The sequence below is a fragment of the Triticum aestivum genome, chromosome 2A (genome assembly GCF_018294505.1).
Source record: "Triticum aestivum cultivar Chinese Spring chromosome 2A, IWGSC CS RefSeq v2.1, whole genome shotgun sequence".
Taxonomy (NCBI): Eukaryota; Viridiplantae; Streptophyta; class Magnoliopsida; order Poales; family Poaceae; genus Triticum; species Triticum aestivum.
The window spans coordinates 775,578,044-775,596,028 of record NC_057797.1 but is presented as its reverse complement, the minus strand read 5'-3'; the positions used below and the strand labels follow the sequence as shown (position 1 = coordinate 775,596,028).

Here is a 17,985-nt window from a genome sequence, read left to right as displayed (position 1 = left end):
CACTTTGCATAACGTGCCTGCTTAACAGTCAAACCAGAAACAATTCTCACAGCTTGACTTGCACGTTATAGCAGTAATAGAAGTAGAAACACATCTAGAGATGACTTATAAACCAGAGTCGATAAGCACATGGTCGAAATCTTACATAGCAAATCGATACAACAATATGTCCACATCTTACATAACTGATTGAATACTTGAACGGACAAACAACTACTGGCAAAACAGAGAAATAGATGGATATAACAGGGCAGTGGGTATCATGCTTCATAACATTCACGCTTGAGCACCATCGAACATCTATCCCTCTCACAGAATAACCTTGTTGGTTCGAAGAATAGGTGACCAAGCAATGGTAATCTTCACCGTAGAGCCGTGAAGGACACATTCATGTTCACTTATGCCGCAATACCGAGGCTTGACCATGACATCAGCTTTCGCAGAAACTTTAGGAGGAGAGTCTGAGTAGGCTTCTATGACAACTTTCAGGGTTTCTTCCAATTCTTCAGAATCTTCACTCATTGTCCGTAATTCAACAGAAACAACATGCCTCGACAGATCAAGGTAACCATCTTCTTCGCCTATTGGCATCTTCCCACCATCACAATAACGAGAATCAAGTAACACAACTTGGGTGGGCGGGGCAGTGCCTTGACCTCCATGAGGTGGTGAGGAGCAAGCAACACGGCCTCCATGAATGAAAGGGGTTGTACTGCCTTTAACAAAGCCACCGACGCGCAAGAAAGTTGCTTGGACAGATTCACGGTATACTTGCTGCAGGCTTAACTCTGTTGTGCAAAGACGGTTCTCCAAGGTAAGAGTATATAAATCATTATCGGCATGATAGTGACTGTGCTGGCATCTCTTAGTGATCAACATTGTGTCCTCAGACTCCGAGGGACCCTTAAGTTTTAGCTGGACTTCAAGGCTAACATGGTCCTGAGCCAAAATTGCACGAGATGGGCCAGTCAAGCACAAGAAGGGTTTCTGCAAGCATCATCATTACACATGCTTAATTAATTGCAACAAACCAATGGATCAACAAAGTAAGACACGTGTAACAAGGAGGAGATAAAAAGGAGATTTAACAGAATACGGCAGACGCATACTTCTTGGGTGATCTCTTGGAAATTGTCCCTTTCCCGTAAGAAGAGAAAATTGCGTCTGCGATCCACACTGTCTCGTGCAGCGATGAGGCCGTACACTTTGAGTGGCCATTCCAGGAGTGGCCATTGCAGGTCCAAATCGATGTTGGCAATTTTGAAGGAGAAGATCTGCAATGTGATCTTGTTGGAAGCAAGATGGTGTGGGGTCTGTCTCGGCGTGTAGTGTTGGCCATATATATCTTACTTGTGTATCTAAAGTGTTCAACTAAAGCTGTCATGCCTTGACAGTAGCCCTCGAAGTCGTCCACGTCGAACTCCATCTCCTTGCTGGCCTTGTCCTTGTTGTCCAGCTTCTCATACTCGTGCCAGGATTTGATCCTCTTCTCCCTCTCCTCCGGAGTCAGCTCCGACTTCTTCTCATATGGGTATTCGTGCCAGAAAGGGGCCAGTTCCGATTTGAGCTTGGACATGTCGCGCCGCATGTCAGCTAGCCGCTGTAAGATGCCGTCGATCCCCGGGGACTGCGGCGCCTTGTCTTCTTCATCTTTTGTCCCATTGCTGCTGCTGCAGATAAGTGGGGCTGACGGTATGATCCTGTAATTCATAAAAGCGACCATCTCGTCCATCTGTGCACAGAGCTCCTTGATCTCCTGCTCGGAGATGATGGAGCTTGATTTGCCTAGGTCCATCTCGACCTCCCCCTCTCCTCCCCTGGGTTCTTGATCTGCTGCTTTGATTTGCCTCCGTTCATCGTGTCCTCATCCGCAACCTCGACATACTTGAATTGGGTCATCTCTGTATCCACATGCCCGCCTCTGGCAGCCATCGACTCAATGGCCTCATCCGAATCCATCCGCTCGCCGATCTTGCCGTCCCTGGCAGCCATGGCCTCACTCGTACCCGGAGCGCTCAGCTTGCGGATTTTGAACGGCGGAGGGCTCCCCTCCACGACGTCTTCCCCGCCGCCATCCGCCGTCGCAGTTCTTGCGGGGGAAGGGATGGGGTCGTTGAGATTGCTATGCTCGCCGCCGCCGCCATCAGCCATCGCAGTTCTTGTGGTGGTGGGGATAGGGGTGCCAGAACTTGGCCAACGGGCGCCACGCAGCATGGCACGGCACAACCCATCCTTTTGGGTCTGGCACGGCACATTAGCTGGGCGTGGCATGTTTATATTTTATTGGCCTTTTTCCCCCAATTACTTTGAATTTTTAGAAATATCTGCATTTTTTTTAGAAAAAAGATACAAAAAAAGGAGGAGGTAAAGTGCTATATGAGATAAATCTTGGACTTTATTAGTTATTGCCTTATTAAAACCTTCCATCCTGGGAAGGAAAAAATGTACAAAGTCACGCCTTAAATTATAAAAGGATAAGAAAAATACAAAAGAAAAATATAAATTACAAACAATCAGTGGCGTGCCTAGGCCGACCAGGTTACTTACCCGTCGTGTCGTGCTGACACGCAGGCCTCACCTAGCGGCTCAGGCGTGTCACGGTTGTGCCAGGCTCATGACGTGTCAGCATATGTGCTTCTGGGAAGGCCCACGAAGCACGGCTGTTAGACCAGGTTTGGGCCCGACCGTATGGCTTATCACACCGGCCCTATCCACAAAATCGGGTCACATCCATCGGCTCCACTAGAGGATAGTATTCCCTAAAAAAAACAAGAGGATAGTGAGTAGTATTGCTTTGCTCCCAACCTTCACTTTTTTTCTCTCAAAAGAAGACTTCACTTTCTTTACCCTCAAACAATTGGAAAGAAAAAGAAACCTGTAGGTTTTCCATCACCTATTTTTACCCTCAAACAAATAGAAAGAAAAACAAACACGTAGGAGGTCGAACCATCACAACGACGACATATCCTCTTTAATAGAAGAGAAGATAACAATTCAATGACGACAGGCATAGAAGGAAAATCCAGTATAAGGTTGGGCTAGGCCCATTTGGCAGAGTTGTTGGCACACCTTTCTAAAATACCCTCAAAACATATGGCTATTTTCATTCCATGAAAAAAATGAATCCCCTCAAAACATATGGAAAATAAATGGCACTCTCTCTCCCACTGCTTCACAGCTTTGGCAAAAGTGGGTGGCTGGGAGCTGCGAGAGCGCCACACCCACATGTTGCAAGATGAGAGACTACGATGCAGAGGCCGGGCAATAAAGCTTCCATTTTCTAAAAAGTCGCATGTGCCCTTTCTGGTCGTTTGGTTATTGTTCATTTGGCCAACTGACTTGTCTGGAGTAGGACAACTATGTACAAATAAAACAGGGCAATTTTACAGTTTGTTGTGTATGTAGAGAACATTTTTTTAGGGCTTCACACTATGTAGAGAATATCAAATAACTAGTTTTACCTCTTGGAAAGATCACTCCCACTTTCTCAGGCGTTGACAAGTGGCGCACTATATATGTGCCACTTGTCGCAACATGGAGTCATAGATTCGTTTATTCAAAATGTTTTATCTCTTGAACCGTGCGTCCAAACCCCGAACAGTTTTCATCGTTTGATTTCTCGTGTCGAGATTTTCAAAAATATCCCATATTAATGGGTTTCGATGAACTTTTATTTACATAAAAAGAGAAAAAATTGAAAGAGAAAAAAAACGAGATGGAACCATGGTTCTTTTCACTTTCTTTTCTTTTTTTAGAGAAGAATAGATGTTCTTCTCGCAGAAGCAAATTTGTGCCTCTATGAGAAGCACATATTTGCCTCCGGTGGAAGCAGTGGCGAATCTACAGGCCAGGCTTTAGCAGGCTCGAGCCTGCCCTCCAGCGCTGCCAATTTTTTTTTCTACTACACTTAAGGCCCAGCCCAGCCAAACGTTTGATGTTTCTAGCCCAGCCCCACACCACTTGTTCGCTGGCTCGCTCGCATGAGGCCGTTGCTGCTTCCCATCGTCCCAGAGAGCACGCACGAGGCTGCTACCATTACTATATTATTATAGTTCGAACCATGGCAATTTTGCTAAAGTCTAACATTTGATAAGTTTCAAATAATTCCAAAAAATTACAGTAAATACTATGTGTGCCCAGTAGTATCTGGGAAATTCTGAGGTAATTTGGGTTGCAAGATTTTGAGATATTGGCTATTTTGCTAAACATAACCAATTTTTGGTTCAAAATTTTATATTTTAAAAAAATCTGAAACAATTCTAGTGCATAGTACATGTTTTCAGTAGTATTCTAGCAAATTTTGACCTTCTTTGAAAAAAAGAATTGAGAGTCAGTGTTTTTTTTCACACCGTTACTTTGAGCCCGCCCTCAATTTTCTTCCAAGATTCGCCACTGCGTGGAAGCACATTTTTTTTCCCGTTTCAATGTGCTTCTCGTGAAAGGAAATGCATCTCATGGAAGCACATTTTTTTTAGAAGCTCGCGTAAGCAAATATGTGCCTCCACGAAAAGTAAGTCTTTGTTTCTCAGAGAATCAAATCTAGAAGAACTTTTTTTTTCTTTCGCGAAAACAAATTTGTGTCTTCACGAGAAGCAAATCTGTGCTTTTCGTGGAAGCACAATTTTTTTTCACAAAAAAAAAGATCCATGATATTTTCTCTACAAAACCTAAGAAAAACTGGGCGAAAACTAAAAACCCAAGAAAACCCATGTAAACCCGAAAATATGTAAGAAAATAAATAAATATGGAATTCAGAGGGTGCACCCAACACGTGATATGTGACAGTGGCTAGACGCACTTGGCGTGCTACCAGGACATAAAAAATGACCCTGCTGGGATAACCTCCATTTTCATTTTAGTTTCTCCGATAGAACAGTTTTTTTTTTTTTGAGATCCTCCGATAGAACAGTTAGGCGCAGGAGTAGAAGAATAATCGATGGGCTTTTGCTAATAGTTTGATCTTTCTCATCCTGGGCTCACGGCCTCTGAGATAATGGGGCTCTTTGCCCAAGCAGAATTGCTATTTTCATTCCAAGATTTTTTTTTTCTGTCTCGGTTGGTACGGGCCTTCCAGTCCGTTCTCGATGGCAGGGAGGAGCACGGAGGCGCCGCCGCCGGTGGTGGGCGGCTACGAGCTGCGCGAGCGCCTGGGCGGGCGGCCCCCGGCCACGTCGGTGTGGCGCGCGGTGCGGCTGTCGACCGGCGCCCCCGCGGCCGTGAAGCAGGTGCGGCTGGCCGGCCTCCCCGCCCGCCTCCGCGGCAGCCTCGACTGCGAGCTCCGCTTCCTCGCCGCCGTCAGCCACCCCAACATCATCCGCCTCCTCGACGTCGTCCGGGTACGACCAACCCTAAGCTCCCTCCCTTGATTGCCACAGTCCTTCGTCTTGTAACAATCGATTCTGCCCCAGACCCCGGGCTGCATCTACCTCGTCATGGAGCTGTGCGAGGGGGGAGACCTGGCGGCCTACATCCAGCGCACCGGCGGCAGGGTGGGGGAGAGCGTCGCCAGGAATTTCATGAGACAGATCGGTAATTCATCCTATCATCTACAGTATTCCCCAATTGTTCGACGAATTCTTGTTTCCACCATCGATTTCGATTCGATGTGATGTGTGAAAACTGGAGCTTGCCCCCTGTGGCTGGCAGGAGCTGGTTTGCAAGTGCTCCGCAGGCACCACGTCGTCCACCGGGACTTGAAGCCTGAGGTCTAGGGACTGAAATCCCTTGTTGAACTATTTGTTTAGTGCTTTCCAACTAGGTTGAAACTGCCAATTTTGAATTGATAGAGCTGTTGAATGGATTGTTGCAGAACATCCTTCTCTCTTGTCCCGGCAGCGATGCGATACTCAAGATATCCGATTTTGGCCTGTCCAGGTATGTTCTTGGATTGATGATAATTATTTGTTTTAGTCATGTATGAGTAGTTGTAGAAAACGAAAATATGCCACTCATCCTTCACTCAGCTGAGAAATAGATCATTAGACGTTTTTCAACATCTGTTAGCTACTGAACCACATCAGAGTAGCAGAAACCAAAAATATATTTAATGATGCTAAACATGGTGGAGTAGGTTCAGCGTGATAAGTAAGGCTCGTTCGTTAGGCGATCGAATTTTTGGGCAAACAGAAATCCAGTCACATTTGTTGCTCTGTTTGCTAGGGTTCTTCATCCTGGGGAGTACGCGGAGACAGCCTGTGGCACCCGTTTGTACATGGCCCCTGAAGTCATGCTATTTCAGAAGTACGATGACAAGGTATGCCCAACCTTTTTGGCCACATGAATCGCACAAATCTGAACATCTCCTGCGTGCAGGTAGACTTGTGGAGTATCGGCGCGATCCTCTTTGAGCTCTTGAACGGCTACCCACCGTTCCGTGGTAGAAGCAATGTGCAGGTGCTGCCCTTTCACTCGCCAATGGTGTTCAATCATCCTATCAGAAACTTAGATTTCGCAACAGTCCTCCTTGGCTCACACGTTCCTTTCTTCAGATGCTTCAGTGCATAAACAGAACTAGTAGCTCTCTTCCGTTCTCGCAACTCGTTGTGCCCAGCCTGCATCCTGATTCCATCGACATATGCACCAGACTACTATGCACGAATCCAGGTCTGTCGACGCTGGTCATGCCGCCTCTCCCCTCAACCAAAATGCTGAAACTCTGGATGGTTACATAGCTGACGTTTGGACGCCTGTTTTGTTTTCAGTGAAGCGGCTGTCGTTGCAAGAATTCATCAACCACGGCTTCCTCCGACCATAGATGCCACGCTGAAACTGAAGCGGATTTTGGTGCTGGCCGCAGTATCATCTGAAGCATAGGATCCGTTGGCTCGTTTGTGTTGGCTTCAGATAGTGCCAATATAGATCTGAATGTTTGTACTAGCCTGTAGGACTGCTCAATATCTGAAGCTTAGGACTGGCTGATTACTTTACTGTATTTGACTTGCTGTATAATAATGTGAATGTAAATATAATGTAAGGAAACTCTGGACGCAAGTCTACCAGTATAAATGAAAATGACGACTAACCTGGAATTCGCTTCTTATTTGGATCTTTCCTGACTAGTTTGTTTTCGGAATGTAAGAAAAACAATACTGCCTCCATCTGAAATTACTTGTCACATAAATTGATAAAAATGGATGTATGTAGAACTAAAATAAGTCTAGATACATCCATTTCTCTGACAAGGAATTTCGGATGGAGGGAGTATCAAAGCCAACACCAGATAAACTGAAAAGGAAAGCATGCCACCCAGTTCAAAATTTCCATATGAAAATGGATGATTTTGACCCAAATTTGTAGTGAGCCTTGAAAATCACGTTCCAGCACTTCGGAAATTACAGAGAAGAAAATACCACACTTGTCCCTCTCCCTCTTCTCTTTCCCCGTCCGACGCCACTCCCAGCGCGCACTCGACGCGCCCACGACCGGCACCCCTCCACATGCTGACCTGGCCGCCATCTCTCATCGCCCCAGCCGGGCCCTCCCCGCAGCGCCATCTCCCTTCCAACTCCCCCGGGCGAACCCAATGGAGCGGCGGAAGATGCTCGCGGACCTCCTCCGGGCGAGCGCGAGGAGCCCGGACCTCCGCGGCGGCGCGCAGCTCCACGGCGCGCTCACCAAGCTCGGCTTCGGGACGGACACCATGCTGGGCAACAACCTCATCGACATGTACGCCAAGTGCGGGAGGCTCGACGCGGCCGGCCAGGTGTTCGACGGAATGCCCGAGAGGAACGTGGTGTCCTGGACGGCCCTCATGGTGGGCTTCCTGCAGCAGGGGCGCGCCGGGGAGTGCCTCCGGCTGTTCGGGGAGATGCGGCGGCTCTCGGAGGTCCCGCCGAACGAGTTCACGCTCTCGGCGACCCTCAAGGCGTGCGGCATCGTCGGCGACACGGGCGCGGCCGTCCGGGTCCACGGGGCCTGCGTCAGGATGGGGTTCGAGGGGCACGGCGTCGTCGCCAACTCGCTCGTGCTCGTGTACTCCAAGGGCGGGAGGATCGGCGATGCGCGGCGCGTGTTTGATGGCGCTGCTGCATTCAGGGACCTCGTCACCTGGAACGCCATGATCTCCGGCTACACGCACGCTGGGCAAGGCAGGGACTCGCTGCTCGTCTTCCGGGAGATGCAGCGGCGAGGAGATGAGGATTGTCAGCCCAATGAGTTCACCTTCGCCAGCTTGCTGAAGGCCTGCAGCGGCCTAGGCGCGGCTCACGAGGGTGTGCAGATTCATGCAGCCATGACGACCAGAGGGGTTTCCACGGTGTCCAATGCCATCCTCGCCGGCGCGCTGCTTGACGTTTATGTAAAATGCCGGTGCCTCCCAGTGGCGATGCAGGTGTTCAATCGGTTGGAAAGGAAGAATGCCATCCAGTGGACAACGGTGATCATCGGGCATGCACAAGAAGGGCAGGTGAAGGAAGCATTGGATCTGTTCAGGCGGTTCTGGAGCTCCGGCGTCCGTGCTGATGGACATGTCCTCTCCAGCGTCGTCGGTGTGTTTGCAGACTTCGCCCTCGTGGAGCAAGGGAGGCAGATGCACTGCTACTCGGTGAAGAATCCAGCAGGGATGGACGTGTCAGTATCCAACTCCATCGTGGACATGTACCACAAGTGCGGGCTGACTGACGAGGCGGAGCGGCAGTTCCGGGAGACGCCAGTGAGGAACGTTGTGTCATGGACAGCAATGATCAACGGCCTTGGGAAGCATGGCCATGGGCGTGAGGCCATTGACATGTTCGAGGAGATGCGAGCGGAAGGCGTGGAGCCCGATGAGGTAGCCTACCTGGCCCTTCTGTCAGCATGCAGCCACTCTGGCCTTGTCGACGAGTGCCGCCGGTACTTCTCAGTGATCCGACAGGACCCGCGGCTGAGGCCGAGAGCAGAGCACTACGCGTGCATGGTCGACCTCCTTGGCCGCGCTGGGGAGCTCGCGGAGGCCAGGGACCTCGTTGCGACGATGCCGATGGCACCCACCGTTGGGGTGTGGCAGACGCTTCTCAGCGCCTGCAGGGTGCACAAAGACGTCTCTATAGCCAGGGAGGCAGGTGAGGCCCTCCTGGCCATGGACGGCGACAACCCGGCGAACTATGTGATGCTGTCGAACATCTTTGCTGAGGCCGGTAAGTGGCAGGAGCACCAGCAGGTGCGCGATGCCATGCGGCGCCGGGGCCTGCGGAAGCAGGGTGGGTGCAGCTGGGTGGAGGTCGGCAAGGAGGCACACTTCTTCTATGGCGGTGGCGACGCCACCCACCCGCGCGCCGCCGACATCCGCCGCGTCTTGCTGGAGTTTGAGAGTAGGATGAGGGAGCAGCTCGGGTACAGCCCTGGCGCCGTCGTCGGCACACAGCTGCACGACGTGGATGAGGAATCGCGCGCCGAGGGCCTGCGGGCGCACAGCGAGAGGCTGGCCGTAGGGCTGTGGCTGCTGCACCACGGTGAGCGCCACCATGTCGATGGGGAGGAGGAGGAGGAGGAGGAGGGGAGGAGGGAGGTGATCAGGGTGTACAAGAACCTGCGGGTGTGTGGCGACTGCCACGAGTTCTTCAAGGGGCTGTCGCGGGTGGTGGGGAGGGCGATGGTGGTCAGGGACGCCAACCGGTTTCACAGGTTCCAGAACGGCGCCTGCTCCTGCAAAGACTACTGGTGACACACATAACAGAAGGCACACTGAAACGCACACCTCATAAGCTGACTGGACAAAAGAAAAAAGAAACACAAACGGCTTTACCACTGAAATGCCAGGCAACATGGCTATCCATTGGTCGCTATGTCATCAAGATATCCGCTCCGCCCGGAGTTGTGCAGGCTGCAGGCAACATACATACAATCTATGTTCTGATCTGATCTGATCTGATGATGGTCCTTTGTGGAACAAGATTTGGGAATTGCCATATGCCCAAGTGAAGTTGAGCTTTTCATGTGGGCACTGCTTTGGTCACAGTATCCTGGCAGCTCGATCGCGCATGAAGATTAGGAGGAGAGGGGTTTGTTCTTTCGGTACAAGACTAAAACAAAGTGATGGACACAGACTGCTTGTTTTCAAAGTGTGAGTGCCTGGAGGAAGGAGGAAAGGCACCATACCAGCTTTGCTTCTGAATTGTTGGTTCTTCAGCTAAAACAGAGCACCCAAGGAATTTGCTACCTCACTCGGCCCTGAAATTATGTGCGTTTCTTTGGCCTTGGTGATCTGTCTGGTCGCCGCAAAGTGGATGCCAGTTACTGAGCCCCATGAGCAAGTTCAGCATATACATTAGCCAGGTGCGTACATTGCTGAATTTATTTTAAGGAAAATGTTAGGTGCCCTGAGAGACTCGAGTTCTTGTTGGAGAGTGGAGACCACTGCTCCTGATATGCATTGGCGTGGCCCGCTTGATGTGTCTCTATCTGGCTCCTTAGGCCTTGTAATAATCATCGAGTCCTGCCGGCTGACCTGCCAGCAACTCGCTGTTTACCCCTGTATGCTGACACTGTCCCACCTACCGTGTTACCGTGGGTGGCGGTCAATGAAATGCTCAAGCGTGCTGCTTGTCCCTCGATCGTAGACCTTTCAATTTTACTTTATTTGTGTGCCCTTATCTAACGCTACGGATTCAATGTCCAACACATTTGTCTTCCATTTGGCCGTCGAGATGTTCTCTCTGTCCGGAGTTGCGTTGTCGTGCTTGTGCATGCTCCATCCAGGCTGCGCTACGAAATCAGTATCAAACTTGTGTTTCATCAGTATCAAACTTGTGTTTCAGTTAACCGTCGATATATTCGGTCTCCATGTTACACATCTGGTTAAAGGCGTGCTGTGCTCCCGGACCCGGACCCGGACCCGGGCCCGGAGGAAGAAAGCTACTGTACTGCAGATGGGGCCTGGTTTTGGATTGTTCATCGGCCAGTTAGTCTGGTTGAAGCACTGTTCTGAGACAAGCAAGCACGGTGAATGCTATACTTACGTACTGTAGTTGTGAGCCTTCTTTCTGATACGAACGTGCATCGCTGAATTCAGTTGAAGGAGGATGTTGGGTGTACCGACAGAAAGACTTGAGTTGTGTATCTGGCATAGATTTTAGAGTTTAGGGTTTAGGGTTTAGGGTTTAGGGTTAGAGCATCACTCCCTGAATGTACCTGTCGTTGTGTTCCATCTCAAAAAACTCTGCTGCGCAGTTTTCAGAGGAATATGAAATTGGCAGCATTGAATCCCACAAGAGAAATTTGGTGGTATGCTAATTGTGAGGCGGTCCGCAATTCACTCGACTTTGGTTGGGGAGGGTTGGGTGCTATAGCACTGCTGGGCTACGGGTTTCCTGTCAAAAGAGGCACGATGAGAACAAATAGCACAAGCCGACCTTAGCTCAGTTGGTAGAGCGGAGGACTGTAGTGGATGCAGATTAAATCCTTAGGTCACTGGTTCGAATCCGGTAGGTCGGAAATCCTTTTTTTTCTTCTTCTTTTATTTTAAGTCTTTAAATACCAAAAATGGAATTCACAAGACTCTTTCGTTTTGTCTGAGAATCTTTCGAAAACGAATCTTTCTCAAATAGGGAATGAAATGGATGGAGATTCAATTTCAGAAAGCCATTTTGAATTTGGTGACCATGAGGTGAGAGATTGACCAATGTAGGCGTACAAAAACTTAAATCCTTTAGACCAGTATAAATACAAGGAGCTGTGGAGCATCTGTTTCCCAGCTTCCTGCTTTTTAACTCCAGCTCCGGGAGCGGAGTGGCGAGTCTCCGAAAAGGGCCTAGGTCGGATTTTTATTGTAAACATTTGATCTTTAAATATTCCCAAAAAAATAAATATATTCCCATAAATCAATCTTCTTCCACTCTATTTACTTTTGATGATATAGCTATACTAAATCTTTGGGAAAGTCATATTGCTGGCGATTTTTAGGTTCACAAGGTCACATTGGAATCTGCTGCTTAGATTAGCACAACCCCAAAATCTGGTTGATGATTAGTTTTGTTAACCACTCGTTTTAATAAGATACATGAGAAGAGAGCGCTGACCAATGACAGGAATTTACCGACTTATCACAAATGACAGTGCCACAAAATCCAATTTCCTTTTCATTCCAGCGAGGCGCAAAGGGAACCATCCCAAATTTTCTATCCATCACCGACACAATTCATTCAATAAAGGCGCACAAAAATCTTTCCAACGAGAAAGGGAAAAGACGATCCGCTAAATTCCTGCACCCAACCACAAGGGCGGAAGCAGGCAAACATAAAAACAGAATCACACAATCCAGGGGCAAGATCGACGATCTTTGGCGGGGTAAGGTCAGATCAGATCCCGGTGCACTTTCGACCATCCCATGATGCAGGCTTCTTCAAACCTCCGTACTGATGGCTATCGGTTTGCTGTTTACTTCTGCGACTCCAGAGCCTTCAGCACTTCCTCTCCCATTCGCTTGCATCCAACCAATGTCTGCAGCGCAAGAACAAAACTACGTAAGTTCGGAAAAAAAGAGGAAACGAGAGCAAAAAGTAGCGCTTGCTAATGAGTATATTCTACAACCAGTGGTCACAGGTTAGAAGTTTGGCAGGCTAAGAAACAGAGGACTAAATCCTTCTATTTGTCAAACAATCTAAGTACTCGTGATTGATGTGCAAGTAAAGAACAATGTAAGTACAACTGTACGAAGCAGACGAATATTTAATTCTTTATTTGGCAGAAACATAGGCATTGGATTTCTCTTCCAACATAAATGTAGCAAATATTCAGGGCAGCAATTATTGAACATGTTTGCATGGACTAATCTTACCGTCCCAGGAGAATGTATGTCCCCAGTTCGGAACCCATTGTCCAGTGTCTCTGTAACCGCGGCTTCGATTCTCTTTGCAGCACTTTCTACACCAAGGCCATATTTCAATAGCATCGCCGCACTAAGAATTGTAGCTAACGGGTTTGCCTTGTCCTGCACTCAGCAGATTGTAGAAGGGAGCAGAATTTTGAACAGAGTTAGACAACAAAAGGCAGCGCAGTATTATCCAAGGATTGTTCTGAATTTAGGAGCTATGTCAACCTGGCCAGCAATGTCAGGAGCAGAGCCATGAATGGGTTCAAAAAGACCCGGTCCCTATACAGAAAAAGAAGATCCTTGATAAGCGCTTTACTTCCAGCAATTTCGGCATAAAAGAAGTGCGTCTGAACTCTGAAAACAACTTATATTACCGATTCACCAACACTGGCAGATGGCAGCATTCCAATGCTTCCTGTGATCATTGATGCTTCGTCCGATAATATGTCACCAAAGATATTGTTTGTCACAATCGTGTCAAACTGTGATAATGAAGGGAAGGGAATACAGGCGGTCAGCACATCTCCATATTGCTTAGCTCAGGGTGAGATAAGTTGCATACAAAGAAACAAACCTGTTTAGGATTCCTAACAAGCTGCATTGCAGCGTTATCAACGTACATGTGTGAGAGCTCAACGTCGGGGAATTCGGAAGCTATTGCAGTTACCCGTTTCCTCCAAAGCATAGATGCCTACAATAGCATTAGGGGAAAATGATGTATTAGGCTCAGCAAAATGATAGGTCATAATCGTCGCATCCAACTAAATATTTAAGAAACAGTTATAAAACATTGAATATAATATTGTCTCAAATATGCTCCATGGCACGGTTCTAATTTCCATACAAGTCAAACAACTCAAAAATATTTGGGATTCCTATAATTAAGTACCTCAAGCACATTCGCCTTGTCCACCGAGCATAGTTTCCCTCCTCTCTTGCGAGCAACCTCAAATGCAACACGGGCAATACGATCGATCTGGGGATAGAGTTGTTCGGACAAATAGTTAATGCATTGTATTCAATAAAAATGGTAGCAAAGAGTTTTTTAATCTAATTACACGTATTCTTACAGAAAATACATCCTGACATCATAGAGGAAAGAAACAGAGAAACAAAATGATCAACAGACTTAGTCATGTTTATGCCTTCTGTTGGTATCAAACAAAGAGTTTTTTTTAATCTAATTACATGTGTTCTTACAGAAAATACATCCTGACATCATAGAGGAAAGAAATACAGATACAAAATGATCAATAGATTTAGTCATGTTTATTCCTTCGGGGGTGGAATAGTTTATCAGGGAGATAGTTGAAATGAAAGGGGAACAGTGGAGTCACCTCAGCAACTGAATATATTTCAGTGTTGAAGCCAGTTTCCTCTCCCTTGTCATTGGTTCCAAAACCCCTAGGCTTGCCGAAGTAGATCCCTGCCACGCAGAAAATAAAATACCAGTAGAAGTTTCAAGTTTCATCAGAATGCACGTGGAAACATATAAATCAGCAACGAAAGAGGAATAACCAGCCATGTTTTATTGTAGTTTAGTCAACATTACCTCCAGTAAGCTCTCTAACAACCATGATGTCAACTCCTTCAGCTACCTCTTTCTTCAAAGTAGATGCATCTACTAACTACAAAAGTGTGAGGGCAAAGAGAGAAGTAATTACATAGGGAACATATGAGCAAATCAGCATATTAGTGCAAGTATATAGCCAGAAATAAGTGAAGCAAACAAGTCCATTCGGCCCAAAATTTGCAGCTATGACTTCATTTGGTAGTACTTTATTGCTTATTAAACCATGAATTGCTAGTACGGATCATGTCAGGACACAGGAGACACTCAACTTTCGATACATTGCCTTGGATGCAACTTAAGCGATCTACTCCCTCTGTCCCATAATATAAGAACGTTTTTTACACTAGTGTAGTGTAAAAAACGTTCTTATATTTTGGGACGGAGGGAGTAGATCATATAGTTAACTAGCTACCTAAAGTACGAAAGGCAGAGTTTTGAGTAGTAGCACTAGAAAAACAGGACAATGATGTTAGTACTAATCGAAACAAAGAAGTTAATCCACTACCAGTACAGATTAAGCCGGGACGCAGGACACACTCTGATGCCTTTGATACATGGCCTCAGATGCAACTTAAGCCAAATAGCTATCTGAAGTATGAACTGCAGTGTTGTCCAACTAAAACGGCATGTTGATATACCTGCGGTAACACGGTGGCTGGCCGCAGATTGGCAAACACGCCAAGCCCGGCACGGATGTTGAGCAGCCCGGTCTCGGGCTTGAGATGCTTCTCATTGTTATCCCACTTATACCTGCAGATCAAAACATCAAACCCAATTACTGAAAGAAAACGCAGGTGCACATCACAAAGTCTGACCAGAGCAAAATGCAATCCGGAGCTGTCAGCAGTGATGTTGCTGCTGTCAACAGAAAAATTCCACTCACCCTCCAATCGCGCCGAGGAGGATGGCGTCCGAGGCCCGCGCCGCCGCGAGCGTCTCGTCGGGGAGCGGCACGCCAGCCGCGTCCAGCGCCGCGCCGCCCATCAGCATCTCCTGGAAGCGGAGCTCGACGCCTGCAAAGAAAGGAAAACAAACAGGCTATGATCGTCGGCACAACGCCAGTGCTCGGAGCTGGAGGCGTTGAAGAACGGGGAGCTAAGGTGAGCTTGCCTTCCTTGGAGCCGGCGACGGAGAGGACGTCCTTGGCGACGGCGACGACCTCGGGGCCGATGCCGTCGCCGGGGAGGAGCGTAATGCTGTAACTCCTGGCCGCGGCGGAGCACCGCACGGAGCCCGCCATCGGCCGCGCCGCCGCGCCGGCGCCCCGCCGGCGGGAGAGGGCTAGGGTTCTGAGCGGCGTGGCTTGGAGCTGAGTCATCATCGTGCTGTGCTGAGCCTGGCCGTCCCCTGGGCCTCCACGGGATATATTGTGCGGATGGACTTGGGCCCAGCCCAAGTGAAGATGGCTCCAGGGAAACGAGGCAAGGGCAAGGGTGGCCCGGCGCCGGCGGCCGCGGCCGCGGCGAGCGCCGCTGCCGGCGGCGAGGAGTTCCCGGGCTGCCTCCGCCTGATGCCGCCGTCCACCGTCGCCATCTCCGTCCACGCCAAGCCCGGCTCCAAGATGGCCACCATCACCGGTCCGTACTCCGCCCCCTCTAGTCCTCGGCCTCGCTGCTCCCCTCCTAAGTCCTGAGCTAATTTGCAGAGATCGGGGAGGAGGCCGTCGGGGTGCAGATCGACGCGCCGGCGAGGGACGGGGAGGCCAACGCCGCCCTCGTCGACTTCATCAGCTCGGTAATTTAGTGATTCCCTCCCCGCTGATACAGTACCGCTTGATCTAGATGAACTGCCCACCAAGATGATGATTGGTAGTTCCATGGTATTGCTGTGAACTAGCTTGAAAAAGGTTTAGGAGAGTCGGCAGCCGGCTCTGGTTTGGGAATTAGGAGCACGAGCTAGGGACATACTAGTATGATTTGTTTTAACTTTCATTGTTACAAACTGATGGCATGAGATCTTCTCCATCGAAGTTCAGACTTTAAACATGTTAGAAAGTACTATTGATGAAGCATATGAAACAAGTAGTACTGAACAGACCGTCGAGGACATGGATTGGCGAAGTTGTTTGCCATGGAGATGTGTGGTGTTCTTTCTTGAATTTCGAATTTCATATTTTTCCCCTGGAGCACTGCAATCTAGCAGGACATTTTAGCCTCGGTCTTACTGCACCTGCCATCTTTGCTTCTTTGGCCATTCTGCTTCAGACTTGGCTACCTTTGGTGTGTTCAATAGGAGGAAGATAGCATCGAAGTTCAGTGAGTTTGATAATTGGGTATGATTCTGTCAAGGGTGCATTTCAAGGATTTGAACATTGGTTGATCTAAGACCGCAAATTAAGTGGCTGTTTGCGCCTAACTGCCAATGACACCCAGGGGGTTTGTTGCTACTGAGCAGGTAGTTACAGTCCATAATCCTACTTGCGCTATGGCCTTAGTATCTTGTTTAATATCCTATTGACCGCATTAATTCATTGTCAAACTACAATTCAAGGAGACAAATCCATGGACAAATATGTCAGCTGTTCTTTGGATAGTGCCTTATTGGTTGCTGATTGAGACAATAGGTGCATTTTCCTATGTTTAGCTCATCAATCAAGAGGGAGTAAACAAACTGCTGTGCTTGTGCTGGAAGTACATTCACTGGTTTAACATGATATTCTAATACTCCCTCCGTTCACAAATATAAGATGTTTTGGACTACGTTCGGACTGAAATGAGTGAACAAACACACTAAAATGTGTCTATATACATCATATTCACAAAAAGCTAGAACATCTTGTATTTGTGAATGGAGGGAGTAGTACAGATGAAGTCGATCTATTAAACATTTGATGCTTGATTTCTTTGCTCCATCTGAAAACCTTGTGTAAATGTGCATGCATGCAGGTACTCGGGGTGAAGAAAAGAGAGGTGTCTATTGGCTCCGGTTCGAAATCGAGGGAGAAGGTTGTGCTAGTGCAGGACGTGACACTCAAAGGCGTCTTTGAGGCCTTGAAGAAGGCGTGCGGCCCTTGATGATGTATGTTGTTAACCGCGAGTAATATAACTTGGCTGAGCAGAGTGTATCAGCTGAACCAGCGGTCTTTCTCCGGTATAAATCGTGGTGAGATTGAACCCCGTAAAAAGGCTGAAATCTTGGACACGGCCAGTCTTGTCCCTGAGACCGTGACGGGGAACTGCTCTTTTTCTGAATCAGAAGAAAGAGTAACTGAGGTGTATGTATAGTTTGCATGGATAGGCCGAGCCTCTGTATCTCTGCTTGACATATGCTGTTCTGAGTCCGAAAGTGCAATCAATGCAAATCCTGAAACAAGTCTATCGACTATCAGAAATCCTGAAAACCTTGTGTGAACATGAACGCATGCAGGTACTTGGAGTGAAGAAAAGAGAAGTGTCTATCGACTATCGGTTCCGACCCCAAATCAAGGGAGAAGGTTGCGCTGGTGCATGATGCGACGCTCCAGGGCATATTCGACGCCTTGAAGAAGGCGTGCAGTGCTTCCTGATGCGTGTTTGTAAACTAGTTTCAAGGCGTGCTTTTAAACTAGTTTTGAACAGTAACAGCTGAAACGGAAACAATCAGCCTATCAGGGTTTCACAGGGATTTTTGAAAATAGAAGTAAATA

At 48.2% G+C, this 17,985-nt stretch overlaps 5 protein-coding genes and 1 non-coding gene across 6 annotated transcripts; 4 read left to right on the top strand and 2 right to left on the bottom strand.

The window, feature by feature from the left end:
• Nucleotides 1-182: 182 nt before the first annotated feature.
• On the bottom strand, nt 183-2,225 carry LOC123191143 (uncharacterized). Its single transcript, XM_044603925.1, has 2 exons — nt 1,110-2,225; nt 183-987 (listed from the first exon to the last, which is right to left on the bottom strand). The coding sequence occupies exons 1-2, from the start codon at nt 1,793-1,795 to the stop codon at nt 969-971; spliced, it is 705 nt and encodes a 234-aa protein (XP_044459860.1). The 5' UTR covers nt 1,796-2,225; the 3' UTR covers nt 183-968.
• Nucleotides 2,226-5,011: 2,786 nt separating this feature from the next.
• LOC123191142 (serine/threonine-protein kinase ATG1t) lies at nt 5,012-7,021 on the top strand. The gene is made up of 8 exons (XM_044603924.1): nt 5,012-5,336; nt 5,409-5,529; nt 5,647-5,705; nt 5,810-5,874; nt 6,160-6,253; nt 6,313-6,393; nt 6,489-6,603; nt 6,702-7,021. Exons 1-8 carry the CDS (start codon nt 5,085-5,087, stop codon nt 6,752-6,754), a joined length of 840 nt encoding a protein of 279 aa, XP_044459859.1. The 5' UTR covers nt 5,012-5,084; the 3' UTR covers nt 6,755-7,021.
• A 268-nt stretch (nt 7,022-7,289) lies between these two features.
• Nucleotides 7,290-10,527, top strand: LOC123191139 (putative pentatricopeptide repeat-containing protein At3g15130). The gene has a single exon (XM_044603921.1). It carries the CDS (start codon nt 7,523-7,525, stop codon nt 9,638-9,640), a length of 2,118 nt encoding a protein of 705 aa, XP_044459856.1. The 5' UTR covers nt 7,290-7,522; the 3' UTR covers nt 9,641-10,527.
• A 795-nt stretch (nt 10,528-11,322) lies between these two features.
• TRNAY-GUA (transfer RNA tyrosine (anticodon GUA)) lies at nt 11,323-11,409 on the top strand. Its single transcript is given in 2 exon segments — nt 11,323-11,359; nt 11,374-11,409. It is a non-coding gene; the product is annotated as a tRNA-Tyr (tRNA).
• A 628-nt stretch (nt 11,410-12,037) lies between these two features.
• On the bottom strand, nt 12,038-15,720 carry LOC123191140 (3-isopropylmalate dehydrogenase 2, chloroplastic). Its single transcript, XM_044603922.1, has 11 exons — nt 15,471-15,720; nt 15,244-15,373; nt 14,999-15,110; nt 14,340-14,415; nt 14,125-14,213; nt 13,677-13,763; nt 13,362-13,478; nt 13,162-13,269; nt 13,013-13,066; nt 12,752-12,904; nt 12,038-12,414 (listed from the first exon to the last, which is right to left on the bottom strand). The coding sequence occupies exons 1-11, from the start codon at nt 15,679-15,681 to the stop codon at nt 12,352-12,354; spliced, it is 1,200 nt and encodes a 399-aa protein (XP_044459857.1). The 5' UTR covers nt 15,682-15,720; the 3' UTR covers nt 12,038-12,351.
• Nucleotides 15,721-15,735: 15 nt separating this feature from the next.
• Nucleotides 15,736-17,675, top strand: LOC123191141 (UPF0235 protein C15orf40 homolog). Its single transcript, XM_044603923.1, has 3 exons — nt 15,736-15,937; nt 16,006-16,094; nt 17,246-17,675. The coding sequence occupies exons 1-3, from the start codon at nt 15,736-15,738 to the stop codon at nt 17,372-17,374; spliced, it is 420 nt and encodes a 139-aa protein (XP_044459858.1). The 3' UTR covers nt 17,375-17,675.
• Nucleotides 17,676-17,985: the final 310 nt, after the last annotated feature.